This window comes from Pseudopodoces humilis, chromosome 18 (genome assembly GCF_049639895.1).
Source record: "Pseudopodoces humilis isolate 2021_Gansu_Grassland_sample_001 chromosome 18, ASM4963989v1, whole genome shotgun sequence".
In the NCBI taxonomy this organism is placed as follows: Eukaryota; Metazoa; Chordata; class Aves; order Passeriformes; family Paridae; genus Pseudopodoces; species Pseudopodoces humilis.
Window position 1 is genome coordinate 8,987,727 of NC_142217.1, and position 14,597 is coordinate 9,002,323.

Below are 14,597 nucleotides of genomic sequence, written 5' to 3' on the forward strand. Positions count from 1 at the left end.
AAAAATTAATCAAAATGAAAAAAAATTCGTTCCACTGGCAGAATCATTGTTACACTTCCAGGTATTTCAGATGAGTAACAAAACTACCTGGGATTCTTAATACCAGCTGGTCAACCTTCTTCAAGTGGCTTTGTTGGTTCTGGTGAATGAACAGAGGTGGGATTTGTAACAGATATACAGGATTCTAACACAGGACCTTTCAGAATGTCTTGAGGCGGTAAAAATTTGGGCATTCCTGTTAGTAGGCACCTACTGGCAGTCATGCAGGTACCTCTGTAGTCTTCAACATAACCAGGGGTATAAAGTGGGAATGCCACCTTGTGAAGAAAGGCTTTCACTTGATTATTTCTTGGGATTTTAGAGAAACCACAGCTGAGCTTTTAAATGGATTAATAATGCACCCATTATGGTATCTTGTATCACCAAGTGAACATTGTTTGCAGACTGTAATCTTAGCATCTGATACACAATTCAGCTGAAGTTAACAAAGAGCAATTTGTACACAGTTAACAAGTTTAGTATTTTTATGTAATCGACATACATACTTTAAAAATTACAAGAAGCAAGATAATCAGGAAAGAAATAATTTTAAGGATTGAATGCAGATACAAAAAAATCCTTTTAAACAACTAAAAAGAAATTCAGTCTGCAGTAAATTAAATTTCTTACCATTTTCAGCTTGCTGAATAAGAAGTACTTGAATCTGTGAATTATTTCTTGAAAATTAATACAGCTTCATGTAACAGATACATCACAAAGGTTTCCACACAGTGTTTTCTTTCAAATTTAATTGCAATTCAGTGTTAGTACATGTGCCATATTTCTACTAACCAAGTCTCTACTTTCTGAAAAATTAGTTAAAATTGTTTCAAAGTGGGACCATCATTATAGCTACTTTTCTTTTCAACAAAGACAAATTAAACCATCAGCAGTGCATCAGGCTGTAGAGTCTGGAGAAGCTACTTAACTGCCAATCCATTTACTTTCCTTTCTTCTTAAGTAAGTGCCTCACTGTAGCTAATACAAAACACCAACAGTAATTAATCTGTTAATGAACATACAGCAGCGAGCTCCCAGGCTGGCCTTTGGGCTTTTCTCTTTGTGTGGTAACTGAGAGTGACTGGGAAATATTTCATTTCTGTGACATGATTTTACTTTGTGGTATTTCACCTACTGAAATTTCTGACCTGGAGAGTGAATTCCACTCCTCTCTGCCACATTTTGCTGTTGAGTGCAATCTAAAAGCCCCATATTTCAGTGGTGGGAATCCAGCACGTGAGGCTTTCACTCAGGCAGCGCTGATGCCACTCACTGTGTGTAACAAAACCCTTCTCACCTGAGAGGTGCCACTGAAAAAGACTGACCACTGACCTGCCTGAACAACACTCACTGCTCACAGGACTGCAGAACACAAGTTCCAGTTTGCTGAAACTTTAGTAAGCAATGAGGTACAAAGTCTGTTACTCATCATCAACTTGTTTTTTCCTGGAGAATAATATAAGATGTGAAAATTTAATATAATGAATGGATAATAAAATGACAAGATACATTAATTTAAGTAACATTATCCAAAAAAACTTCTGACAGGAAAGATGTTCTTACATAAAAGAAAACCAGAACACAATTGATAGAAAATTTGAACATACACTGCTTAAACTTAATGAAGAAAAGAAGATAGCTAAAACATAATTAACTGCCTACGGCAGTGCAGCTAATGGATACTGAACTGGATTCCAGTTAATCCATGTCAGGACTTCCATCACTTGTAACAATTCTTGTCAATTTTTTAGTTACAGTAGTAGCATTACAAATTACTTTTCAATAAGAGGTGATGGGTAACAGGCACTTTCATTACAGGCAATTTTTAAGTATCACCATGTGAAGGGTTTTACAAAATCAGATTAAGAATTCCACCCTGCCCTGTTAATGATGGACTGTTCTGTAACATAAGCAACAAATTAATAACAAAATATAATCCAAGACTTAAAAGCACTGTTTTGTACCATGCTAATTTTGTATATCCTTGTGGTGGTTTGTAGAAATGAATAATATTGCACCTGCCTTACAGAAGACTGAAATTTCACTAAAAAATTATTACATTCTCTGATTTTAAAGAACTACTTCCCACAAATGAATGCAATTGAGAATATCTAACTAGAAATGTACAAAAGCTGTTTTTCCACCTGTAATGTTCTTCTCATCATCTACATTGTCATGTTGTTTAAAAACCTTTGTGTCAGAGGTTTACAATAAAAAAACACAAAACAACCCAGTCTTTCTATTTACAAAAGGTAATAAATTAGTGAGGTTCTTTTAAACACATCCTTCTGAACATATTAAGTAGTGATAATCATAAAGGTTCTCCTAAGGAAAAAAAAAATCGTCTTGATGTGAAGCCCACATCTCTCTGGAAGAGAAAACTGTACATGGAAAAAGAGACAACATCATACAAACAAGAAATTCATTGTGACAGAAGGACTTCAGAGGAACAATGGAGAATTCGTGCAGTGCAGCTTTACAAAACAAAGGAAATGCCGATCAGTTTGCTGAGCTCTCGTGAAGAGCCCTCATATTCTTTTGAGAAAGTGATTACTGCCTTCCAAAGTAGTTAATCAGGATATGACCCTTGGTAATGAATGTCTCTTTTCAGGATTTAAGTTGATGCAGCTGTAGTCTCTTCAGGAGCTTAAATTATAAATATAGGCTAGGAAGGAATCACAGAACAACTTAAAGTACGTGCTGCCCATAGTGACAACTCAGGAGAATGGTCAGAGGTCCCCACTCTGGGGCTCCAGGCTCCGGGGCTCCCTTGGGTGGCTGCGGGACAGTTTGGGGAAGCGGGTGGTCACTTTGGAGCGATTGCTTTTGCTCACTGCTTCTCCAGAGGGTGGAATATCACTAGAGAGACAAAAAATAAACACAGAACAGCTAATTTATGTTATATGTCAATTGTTGCATAGTTATTTCCAACACGAAAAAAGCAGATGTTATGAGAGCCTGGCACATGACTGCGAAGTACAGCACACATCTTCAACATCACAGAATTGCATTCTTTCTATTGGTGTCTCAAGTGTGAATTACAAAATGGGCTCTTTCAGAAATGAGAACTAGTAGAACTTTCAATACTTTATGGAAGATTGCAAGTTACAGGATAAAAGCAGATCTCTATGAGTTGCAGTTTAGAAATGGTGGGGAAAGCATTTTGAAGTGATAAAAGTACAAGCAAAATAGACAAGAGCTTGGATGATGCTCAATTAACAATCTTCTAATCATGGATGGATGTATCATTACATGATGAAGTACATTGGTAATACATCCCTGAATTCTTCAGTCTCTCCTGACCCACAACAGACTACAGTCTTACATGAATGAGCCTTTTGCAAAAGACCCTGAGAAGAAGTACATTAAGTTCAAAAACAAGCAGTAACAGAAAATTCCAGCTTACCTAGGTGATATTCAGGCTATAGACTCCTCGGAAAACTACAGTATAAAGGGATAGCATTGTACTTTTGCCATTCTTTTACAGGACTCCACATGGTTTTTAATTAAACTGCTTACACACAGATCAATAAACAAAAGTTTTGCATTTAGCAACTCAACCAAGCAAAAAAATTATACAGCATACAAAGCTCAAGCTTATTTTCGTAAGTGAAAAACCCCAGCTTTATAATATCCATCTTCAGAATGTGATAACAAGTCCAGAAAGGAGAAATTGCTCATCTGCACATCTGGCCATATTAAACAAATACAGACATATTTGAACACAATCCCCAAAGTTCTCTGTGCAGTTTCTTTTCCTGCAGAGTGACCTCCTTCACACACAGGTCAGTCACCCCTGCCAGAGCCACAGGCGCACTCAGGCCCCACCGAGGCGTTTGGAGCACCCACACGGGAGAGAAGCCAGTGAAGCAAAAGCCTCTAACAAGTCCTGGGATTGACTGGAAAATTCATTTGCAGAGCACTTTGCAAGAAAGGGCAGCTGACCTGCCCAGCCACTGGCTTCAGAGCTACACTGCACACACAGCCACCCCCACAAAGGGAAGAGAAAAAAAACAGTATGGAAAAGTTTTATTCAACAGAGTTATATTAGACAGAGTATTTTAATTGGTCTAAATTTCTAAGCAGAAAACTCTGAAATAGCTTTAGTTAAAATAATAAAGGATTTTCCTAAATCAAGATTCACCACATTCCTATTATATCCCAAGGTAACTAAGAAGTCCTTTGTGTGAAAAAATGCATAAAATACCTGTGGCGTACATCCTTCTCTTTTTCAATAACCAGATTAACAAGTTAGATCTTTAATTCCCTGTTTTCCTTGTTACTAAAATAAAAAGTCTAAAAATTAATTTAGCCTACGTTATTAATTCTTGGTAGCCAAGGATAATTTGACTTCCAACCGTGGCCCTACGATTTCTTATTCTGAAACTCAGCAATGCTATCTAAGTTGCTGTAGAGAATTTTGATCATGTGAATCCAATTTCAGCTGTGCTCATTACCATGGATTTCTTTTAGTAACACGAATATTATTACTCATAATTTTTATACTATTTATAAAATTGAGCAATGCAGTGTTGATACTGTAAAGCTTATAAAAGAGAGCATGTGACATTGGCTTCAGAGGGCTGTGATTTTGTTTAAAGATACGTATTTTTCAGAACATGTAAATGTAAAATAATCTAAATATCAAATATACAATGGAATAAAATTAAATGTTCACCTCACTGGGCATTGCTCAATCTAAAACAGGTTAGTTCACCAGCACGATGGCCACTGCTGACAGAGCTTTGGCTGTCTGAGGCACACGGGAATCCTTGGCAGGTACACAGTGGTTTACCTTGCAGCACGAATGGAGTGCAATTACTTGTGATTTGGTGATTGCTTTATGGAAAGCACATTTTAATGCACAAGCTCCTCCTGCTGGCATGTCCCCAAAACGACATCAGTGCCAGCCCAATGGAGCAAAGCTATTCAGAGGGAAAAGGGCAAAAGGGGCAGAAGGAGTTCCCCTAAAATGAAGAGAGATGAATTAATATCAGTCTGCCCTACCAAGCAGGGCTGAGGTAATTAGGTCATTTAGGGTAATTACATGAACACCAGTGTCTGTGAGCGAAGGACAGAAATTGCAAGTAATTCTGCTCATTTAAATGATGCTACTCCACAACGTGATATATCTAATAACTAAATTAGAGATTAATTTATCTTAAATGTCTTAGCTAATTTTTATAATGACAATCTAAGACACATCATTATCTAATGTAGGTTTACAGAAATCAATGTATATCTGAGGAATTACATCTTCATGCATCCAGCATGAAAAGAAAACTGGAGCTGAAATTGAATTGATCAACTTCCATGGAAACAGATGTTCTATGGAAGAAAAAGTTGCAAGTATTAAAAAAGAGTCATAAATTTATGAGTCTTTCAGCCACTTTTCATCCTCCCTTTTTCCAAACCTGATGGGAAAACCACCCATCTCACTCGCCTGCTTCAGCTCTGACTTTTTACCAAAATTACCAACCCCCACCAAAACACATGGTAATCAAGGAGCAGGAAAAGATTCATCTCCCATCTCTTCCATCTCCTGTTATTAGATTTAATAATGTAGATCTGGCCTAGAGGTCGAATGATACCTATACAGTCTCTGGCACTAAACAAGGCACCTTCTAAATGTACTGACAGTTCAACTGGTCAAATATTCCACGGACTCTTGGACAGAGACCTGAAGACCTTAAAAAGATTCTGTCTGTATTTCTGGCAAATGCACATGAAGATGGAATTGAGACAAATCTTTCTGCCACGCAGTGTTTGGGATGGAGAAGGAAGAATAAGCCATTACCTGCAAGGTTTGCAAATCTAATTTGTCACACTCAGTAAAAATAGTCCCTAGGTTAGTTTGGGGAGGCTGAGTTAGGGTGCACCTCTAGCTGATTGTTTTACTCAGATTAAAATACAAATTTAAAATACCTAAATCTAAAGCAGGGAGTAGCTTTGCTGCAGTAACGCTCCCAGCCCAGCTCACCCAGGTCCCTGAGGTAAGTTTGCAATTTGTCTAAGCCTACATCTGTCCCAGCTACACCTGTTTAGCTTTAATAAAACATTCTGCTTTTCATTCTATTCCTTCTGAGCCACAGAAGCTTTAGCAGGGTCCAATTCTCCAGACTGAGCCTGGCAGGAAGAGAGGTTTGCCAGGCACTGCCCTGTTCAGCAGCGGAATGTCCACCTATTAAAGGCTCAAATTCTTTTCTAAATTCTCACCTTGGTCCATTCTGAAGAAAAAGCAGCCTGCTGAGGCAATCAATTTCTCCTTCCCACCGGGTCATTGTTTAGCTTTTAAGCATTCCTGATTGATCTGCCCAGCACTTATTTGGCAAACGATTCAGTTTCATTGATTTTGTCTTGGTGTCAAGTTCTGCCTGAGGTGCATCTATAGAAAATAGCTTAAAATAACCGGTCCTTTTCATCAGCTGCTGGTTTATTCATACCTTTGATTTATTGCTCTCCCTGTATCCAAATGTAAACTGTATTTTGTGGGGTTTTCTTTACCTACTCAGTATATGGAACTGCAGTATTCTCTTAGCTGATGTTGTGAGCGCTTCCATGAAGAAATTTATTTCCCATCTCATTGCCTATTCTTCAGGATAAAATTAGAGAGAGGAGTTTCTGATAAAAATAGTATAACATATCTGCAATTGGAAATACTTTTGTATCAGCCAGAGATCAGAGAACAGAAGTAATAAGCACATCTTGGGAGTGTAGCAAAGCTCAGGATCAGGCATTTCATGTATCTATCTATAGATCTATCTCACATGTAAATGCCTCTCTGGAGACATTCATAATTCTAGTTTTACTTGAGTTATATTAAACACACCTCATGAAAATAGGCATTCACTGCCAGATAAATTTGGTGACTTTTGCCAGCTTTTTGTGCTATTAATTCTTTGTTAGTCATTATAATAATCTAATTCTGGTTATAACCTCAACACTTAATGTGGTGCTCAGGCAGGCAGCTCCTCAAGAAGGTCCTGTTAAGCAATGCCCAAACCATATCAGGAGATCCTTATTAGACAATTGAGAACTAATTCTGGTTTGACAATGCAATGTATTTCAGCACCTTCTGCCAACTGAAATCAGATAAAACACCTGTTCAGTGGCATTATTAACTAAGAGTCTGAATTTACCAAACCATTTCACATATTATATTAACTCCTGCTTTGCAGTCAGCTGGGTTAAGTCTTTATTTCCAGTTGGTGAAGTGCAAAAATAATTGGAAACACATTTCCTGCCACTGCTCCCAATTTTGTAGAAATTAAATATAATTATTAATGAGAAACTGTGATCTCCATTTATTAATACAAATGTCTGATTTGGATGTTTAAAGAGTCAGTTGTTAACAGAAGAGATAGAGAATCCCTCTATAGCACTCTTCAACACTGAAAATCCTGAAGACACTATTAGAGCAAAGTTGTCAGGTTACACACTGAATGATCATTTCCCATCAAGATGAGTTCTGAAATGAAATTTCAAGAAATTAAAAGCATTAATTCTAATATTCTGCCCAACCATTTGGTTAATGTACAGCTCCTTCTACTCCACATACACACTTCTATGCTCATGACATATCTGATCTCTTCTTGCAGTGAAATAATGACACATAATCGTGTTTTCATTTGTTACAATTCAAATTACCCCAAATTGAACATTCACATGCTACAATTCAGTTTCCATAATAGCATGAAGACTTTCTTCATCAATATCTGCATTGTTATTTGAATTTTTCTGTAAACCATGACACTGTACATAACTCTGATGACACATTTTTCCCCCACTAACTTCATTTTGAAGTTGGCATAACAAGATGGTTACTGTATCTAATAGTTCTAGAACTGAATAATATCTGTGTTATCCACTCTTTCACTCAGGAAGTGCTCAGAACCCTGCAAAGGTGACCTTTCATCAGTTTCCATCTAAGCAATACTTCTACTTAATACTCTCATTCCTTGGCTTTCTACTTCACAATGACCTCTGCATTTGGGAATGGTTACTCTCCATGTTTCGTGATGCCCCAGACAGAATAACACAATGCATGAATATTGTGCTCTGGCAAACGACCCCTGGCCAGCCAGCTAGGAAGACAGAAACTACTACACACAGATTTACATTTATTTATAAATGTATATATATTTGTATATAAATGTATTTATATATTTGGGGTTTGCATTCCTGTGCTTAGTCGAAAGGCAGGAAGTTTGGCTGTTCCATCCATTTCCATCTGGAAATCACCAACATTCTCCTCCTGTCAGGGTGACTGTGTGTGAGCAGCACCATCCACCACACTCAGCGAGAGGAGATTTCATGAACAAGCGGCTCAGAAGCAGAACATGATCCAAGGTTGTTTGTGTAATAACAAAAGGTTGGATTTGCTTTCTGAAGAACTCTATTCAGTGAACACCTGGATTTGGGTTTTCCTGCTAGTAAGAATTTATCTTTAGGGAAGGCACAGACAGCTAGAATACATTTTTATTGAAAACATTGAGGTAACTGAAGACAGAAGACACGCATCAGGACTCACAATGCATCATATACATGAAAATAAACTAAAACTTGTTTGGCAAGTAGCAATTTCCACATGCTGAGGCAGCAGTGCATTACAGCGACAGCCAGGCACTTCCACCTCCATATTCACAAACTGTTTGCACACAACAATTTTGACATGGAAGGCAGACAATTTTAATTACCAAATTAGCTTTTAAAAAGCACGTAATCAATACAATTGGCATTGGACATAATAACAAAGCTTATAGCAAATGCCTTCTCAGACACCAGGACATGTGAAGCCAGTAGAAGTATTAAGACCCCTGAGCTTTCCACCTCTAGTTCACACAGAACACAAAATGCAAATAATTAATCATGTTCCATGCCAAGCACTGGGAAAAAGAAAAAAGAAAAAAAAAAAGAAAAAGAAAAAATAACCCCCCCTCCCCACCCCCCCAAAATAAAGCACAAAAGAAAGACTTATCATCTCCTCCAATTTGCTCAGTTTTGCCAGTATCACAGAGAGGGAAAATCTGAAAGCATAAAATGTTTCTTCCTATTTGTTCCTCCCTATCATTTATCTGATCCTGAGCTCACTAATGTACTGAGACTAATGGCAGTAAAAATCTTGGTGCATATTCCTGCCTTACTTTACCACATCAGACTTTCAGCCTTCAACACCACCTAATTTCAGTACCTGGGAAGAGCAGCAGTTACATCTCCTGGTTTTCCATGGGCTCAGGAGCTAATAGCTCCTGGTACTCCAGCTCTGAGCTGGGCAATAGCCCTGGTGGAGAGAGCTGGCTGCTGAGTCCCTGCTCAGGGGCTCTGTCCCCTCCACGCTCCCTGAGGGAGGAAATCTTTGATTCTTTGATTCAAATTCAGCCAGGCAGGAATATCTGCCCCAAAGCACTGGCAGGTGCAGCTTTCAGTGAGTTTAGTCTCCAAGAGATTAATGCAACTTAGCTCTGTCTGCTTTGGGTTCTGCCTGTAAACTGTCCATCATAAAACCTGCACAAACAATTATCATCATTCTTTTATTTTTAAGGACAAGCCCCTTCTTTTAAAATTACCATAGAAGCAAATGGAATGATAGAGAAAAGTTGTGATCAAAACATGTTGTTTTGATCTTCCAAGGAAGTGCTTCAGTTTTAATTGCTCCATCAAGATAAGAGGTATCAGCTGCTTTTCTAAAGTATCTTCATTTCTCATGAAGATTACACATGATATTAACATGTGCCAAAGGCAGGAGAGAGCTGATGCAACCATTCTCAGGGACAAATCCAGATTTGAATCAATGTCATGTTAAAAATAACAGCTATGGATATTAAAAAAGTTAACAAATTTAAAAACTGCTCCAGGAATCATCAACATAATTTTTCTGGAAAATATGGTAGCAACAGTAATGTGAAGAACACTGCTCTACAGCAACTGCTCTTTCTGGGTTTTATTTTTTAAATACTAAAGGCATGTTATTGCATTCCAGCCATAAGCTTGATACTAATAATGATCCATGACCTAAAAACCTCAAAAGTATAGGTCATAATCTCAACCCCTGGGAGCTTTTAAATTATTCTTCATTTTAGCCCATTATTTAGTTTTCCTAAGATAAAAAAGAAATTCCCACTGAGTTGGATAAGCTTGTAGAAAATAGTACATCTGCACCTGGCAACATAATCACAGGGAGAGGGTTGAGACTTGGCATAGTGGAATTAGATCTGTACTCTCTAAATAAACAAAAGTAATCAAGATGGGGAAATATGTAAATAAATGAGTACCATCAACAGAATGACAAGGGAAATGCTGACTTGTTCTTGGTAATGAAGACAAGGACTAATGTTTACATTTAATCCAAGACAGAAAGGAAGCTCATGGAAGAATGACACTGCCTAGTAAATTACTATGGAGCCAGCTTGGGATGCAACAATTTTGATGGATTAGACAGAAACTGAACAAGCATCAAGCTGGCCAGCAAAAAGGCAACCACAGTAATCAGCAACCAAAATCATATTTTCTGTTTAATCATATTTTAATTATTTTCTCTGTGATATGAAAATGAAAATGTCTGTGATAAATGCAGCTCATCCTTTTTTTTTTCATTATGACTCCAAATTAGGTTAACAGGCAGCAAAATTTGCTACTGACTCCAGCGGGAGTTTAATGTGCAGCGCATTACTGGCCAGGAGCTCCTGAAATTTGGGGTCAGCTCTCCAGGTATCATCAGATTCAGAGCCTTTAAAAAGTGCATCATCTTGGTCCCTCTGTAACTCAGAACTTTGCCATCGAGTTCAAAATAAAAATAAATTGGATTTGCAATAAGCTTGCCTCCTTTGCCAGAATATTAGAGAAGAATCAATTTAGGACACCAGTGAGCAGCCGCGACTGTCCCACTGCTGGCAGCCACTGCAGTGTAGCTCCAGGGCTGGAGTGACATTCCTGGCAGCTGGGAGCTGCTCAGCCTTCTCTGTTCCAGCTCCTGAAGAAGCCTGGGAATGGCTGCTGCTGCCCAAAGAATCTGCATCTGGAGGCCAGCTGAGTTTTGTCCCAGAAGGAAGCTACCACAGGATCAAGCGATCACAAGACAGGCACTTTCCTCGTGTACCTATGAAATCCCCCTCCCGTTTCTTTTTGTGCCTTTTGGCCACATGAAGATTTTGCTGTTAGGAAGAATAGTCAACTTTGATAGAGGACATTTTATGGCTCCAAGTAAATTTTGAAGTGAATAGTAACTGCCTTTCCCTGGTTTAGAAGCTCAGTAAAGCACCTGTGTCACTGGTCAGTACTCCACATGCACATGCACAGTACCAGGCCGTGAGATAATGCAGAATTTTATCTTTGTTGGGGTAGCTCTGCTTTGCCAGCAGGAAAACAGCCCCAGCAGAGAGCAGGGGAAGTGTGTGCCCACAGTTCCCCCTGCAGTGGTGCTGTGCTGGCCTGAACAGCAGCGAGGAGAGGCTTTGTGCCTGGCTCAGGTGACCCACGGAACCCGACTGCAGTGGCAGCTCCACAGGCTGGACAGGAAGCCTTTGCCTCTTATCCCTGCCCTGTGCTCAGCAATGCTGGGCACTGGATTTTCTTGGAGCCTTCAGGATTTAGATGCAGTCTGACTCACCCATAGCACTAACAGTAAAAATATGATAAAATATTCAGTCTGCCTGACAATGCAAACCAACACCATTTCTTTTCCCTTTGGTCATACCTGGCTATTCTCAATAGCTGATGCTTTAGGATTTATCTCTTTTATTATGTACGAGTCTTCTACTGAAAGATTTCTAACAGAGTCTGACATTTAGAGCTGTTCAGTGTATATATATGATTTACCAAATTTACTGTATTAAAACTAATAAATCTTTTATAAAGAATTAATTTAGGAGTTCTTAAAGATAAGAATAAAATTTGAGAAACAAGATTTCAGAAGTCAGACACAGAATAGTAAGAAATGGACTCTGCTGTTTGCAAGGCACATATTTCTACCTTTCAGACCCTAAGATTAGCAGGTCTCTACCACATATGAGTTTAACTAAACTCTTAAGTGTAATTGTGTTACACTTCTAAATTCTTAATCTAAAAATAAATCTTCATACTGCTGATGGTATAACCAAACTGTGGAACACTGTGTAATTAATATGTGAAGATCTGAAGAAAAATTACTTTGGTCTGCTCTTGGATTTGGTGACCCAATCCCAGTATAAACCCTTCCTGGAATTTCTGTTTAAAATTGGGTTATTTGAGCAAGAGTAAACTGAAGAAGCCTGTTTAGCTATAAAGCAGATCTGCATTACGAAATGTGCAGCTGTTCTGGCTCCATCCTCACAGAGCAGGAGAGCCTGATGTCAGACTGATGCTGTAAATCTGCAAAGTTCTTGCTGGGTGCTGTCCCTGGGCCATGCAGGAGCAGGGAGTGGAAGCACAGAGAGGATGGATATCTGTGCCCTCCCTGCTGCTGCACACAGACCTGCACTGGCTGAGGAAGCTGCCACTGTTATTTCTGCACAGACCTCAAGAATTCAGGTCATTTGGCATTTCTGAACTGACATTTGGCCTCATTTGCATCTACAGAGGATGTATTTGGAGACTCTGAAGCACTCTAAATTAAAAAAATACCCAGCCAAAATCACTTCCTTTACTCATTGGTTAATGATGTGAAGGGCTATGGCAGGGAAGAAAGGCTGCATACTATGAATTTTTTGTTATTAATAGACAAGTACCTATAATTACATCAAGTTATTCTAGGATACTTCAGCTAACTGTTCATGGATTCTGCTACCACCACACAAGTACCAAACATATTAAAAATACACCACAAAAATAGGATCCATAATACAACAGAATTGAATGGATTATGTTTACAGCTGGCAGATAAGCAAAACTAAGGAACAAAGCTTCTGTAGGATGTTTTGAATTTCAGTGATGGCCTGTAGCTAATTCCTGCTGTTTTCAAAGGAAAAACTGATGGCTGCTGCAATATTTTTCAATACAAGTTCAAATGAGGAAAAAAAATAACCCACCTCCTTTTGAAAAACTGTGCAGTTGGGCATAAACAAGCTTGTTATGGTCTGGATTAAAGCCAAGTACAGGCACAAACACAAAGATACCTCCCTTATGAAGATTATTTGCTTTATGTATTTGAATGGATGCATCCATTTGTCCATTACTGCCAGTGTCACACAGAAAGGAGTATGGATAAGCACTGGAAGAGTGCAATATAAGATGTACAAACAGATTGTTCTAAACCACAGTTTCATGAGTATTCCTTACTGCTTCATATGCTAAGAGAAAGGAATAAAGTTTATTTTCCTCAGCATAACCTCTTTCATTCCTCAAAATCACTTCTAGTGTGGAAAAGTAATTAAACTTAATCTTTGGTTTTATTCCCAGTGAAATAAGCATTACAGAACAGTTTTTCTTACAATACTCCAAATCTAACAGTAGCATGAAGAGGAAAAAAAGTCATGTTGTTTCATTAGCAAATTATTTATTAAAAAATCATTCTACTAATTCTGCCATTCAAGCAATTATGTAAAATTTACATATGGGAATACATTTGCACACACTCATTCTGATTTAAAGAACAGTGTATTTTCAATAATTATTCTCCTTTTTCCCCCTGCATAAAAGATTTCTCAAGGGCAATTGCTTTGAGATATTGACATTTCAGGGGATCTGGAGCAAACATCATAAATTCAGGTCTGAGAGCTCAGCTTGTTATGTCTCTGACAATACATACAGAAATCCACCACACCAAAACTGTTTGCAAATGCCATCCTGTGCCAAAAGTGTTTGCAGCTGTCACAGAGAACCACCCAAAATGAAAAAGGCTGAATGTATAGCAGCTCCTCCTCCACCAAGGCCTGATGTGCCTGGTGCAAATACCAGCAGTGCCCATTGGGATGGTCACCAGGCAGCAATGAAAGCAGACAGGGACTTACAGGGGCCATTCATTGTTTTTCTGCACCAGACACCTTGGAAATGCCATTTTCCATTTCACAGAGTATCAGAAAGGCATGGTGACATGACAGTGGGTGTTTGGGAACTCAAGAAAGAGCAGTGCTCTATGTGCTGACCAGAAGGAGATAGAGCCAAGCTGGTAGGTCATGGAACTCAGACCCTGCTTCCCAAACAACAAATCCCCTAAATCCTATTCTCACTGGAGGTGCTGCCTTTGTACATAGAATGCACATGTGCTGGTCTAGTTCTTCTACTCTCCCACATTTTAGAAACTCATAGAAGAAAAATGATTTTTTGATGCTGTGCATTATTGGCAAGTATCTCTATCAAGCTTCCCCTGTTAATAGAATTCAAGCTGAAAATGTCAAATTAATGTCTTTCTCTTGAACATACACTCTGAATTTCAGTAACTGGTTCATACCAGGAGTCATCTGTTATAAACTGTGTCTATCAGTTTCATGACTCTAGTATGATTTTACTAAGTAGAGAATTAAGCTCACAAATCTCCAGACTGGGTTTTGTGGAGGTCACATCCCCCAGGCCACACTGGTGTACTTTAAGTAATATATTTTGCCATGCAGACTGATTAAAGTAAGTAAGAAGCCCCTAAGTTCCTT

At 38.6% G+C, this 14,597-nt stretch overlaps 1 protein-coding gene across 2 annotated transcripts in view; it reads right to left on the reverse strand.

Moving 5' to 3' along the window:
- Window positions 1-414: 414 nt before the first annotated feature.
- The window catches only part of SNX29 (sorting nexin 29), a 99,090-nt gene continuing 84,907 nt past the window's right edge, over window positions 415-14,597 (reverse strand). For both annotated transcript variants that reach the window (XM_014252728.2, XM_088064102.1), the window contains one exon: window positions 415-2,898. In XM_014252728.2, coding sequence (XP_014108203.1) covers window positions 2,769-2,898 — 130 coding nt within the window. In that variant the 3' untranslated portion in view covers window positions 415-2,768. The remainder of the gene's footprint in view (window positions 2,899-14,597) is intronic.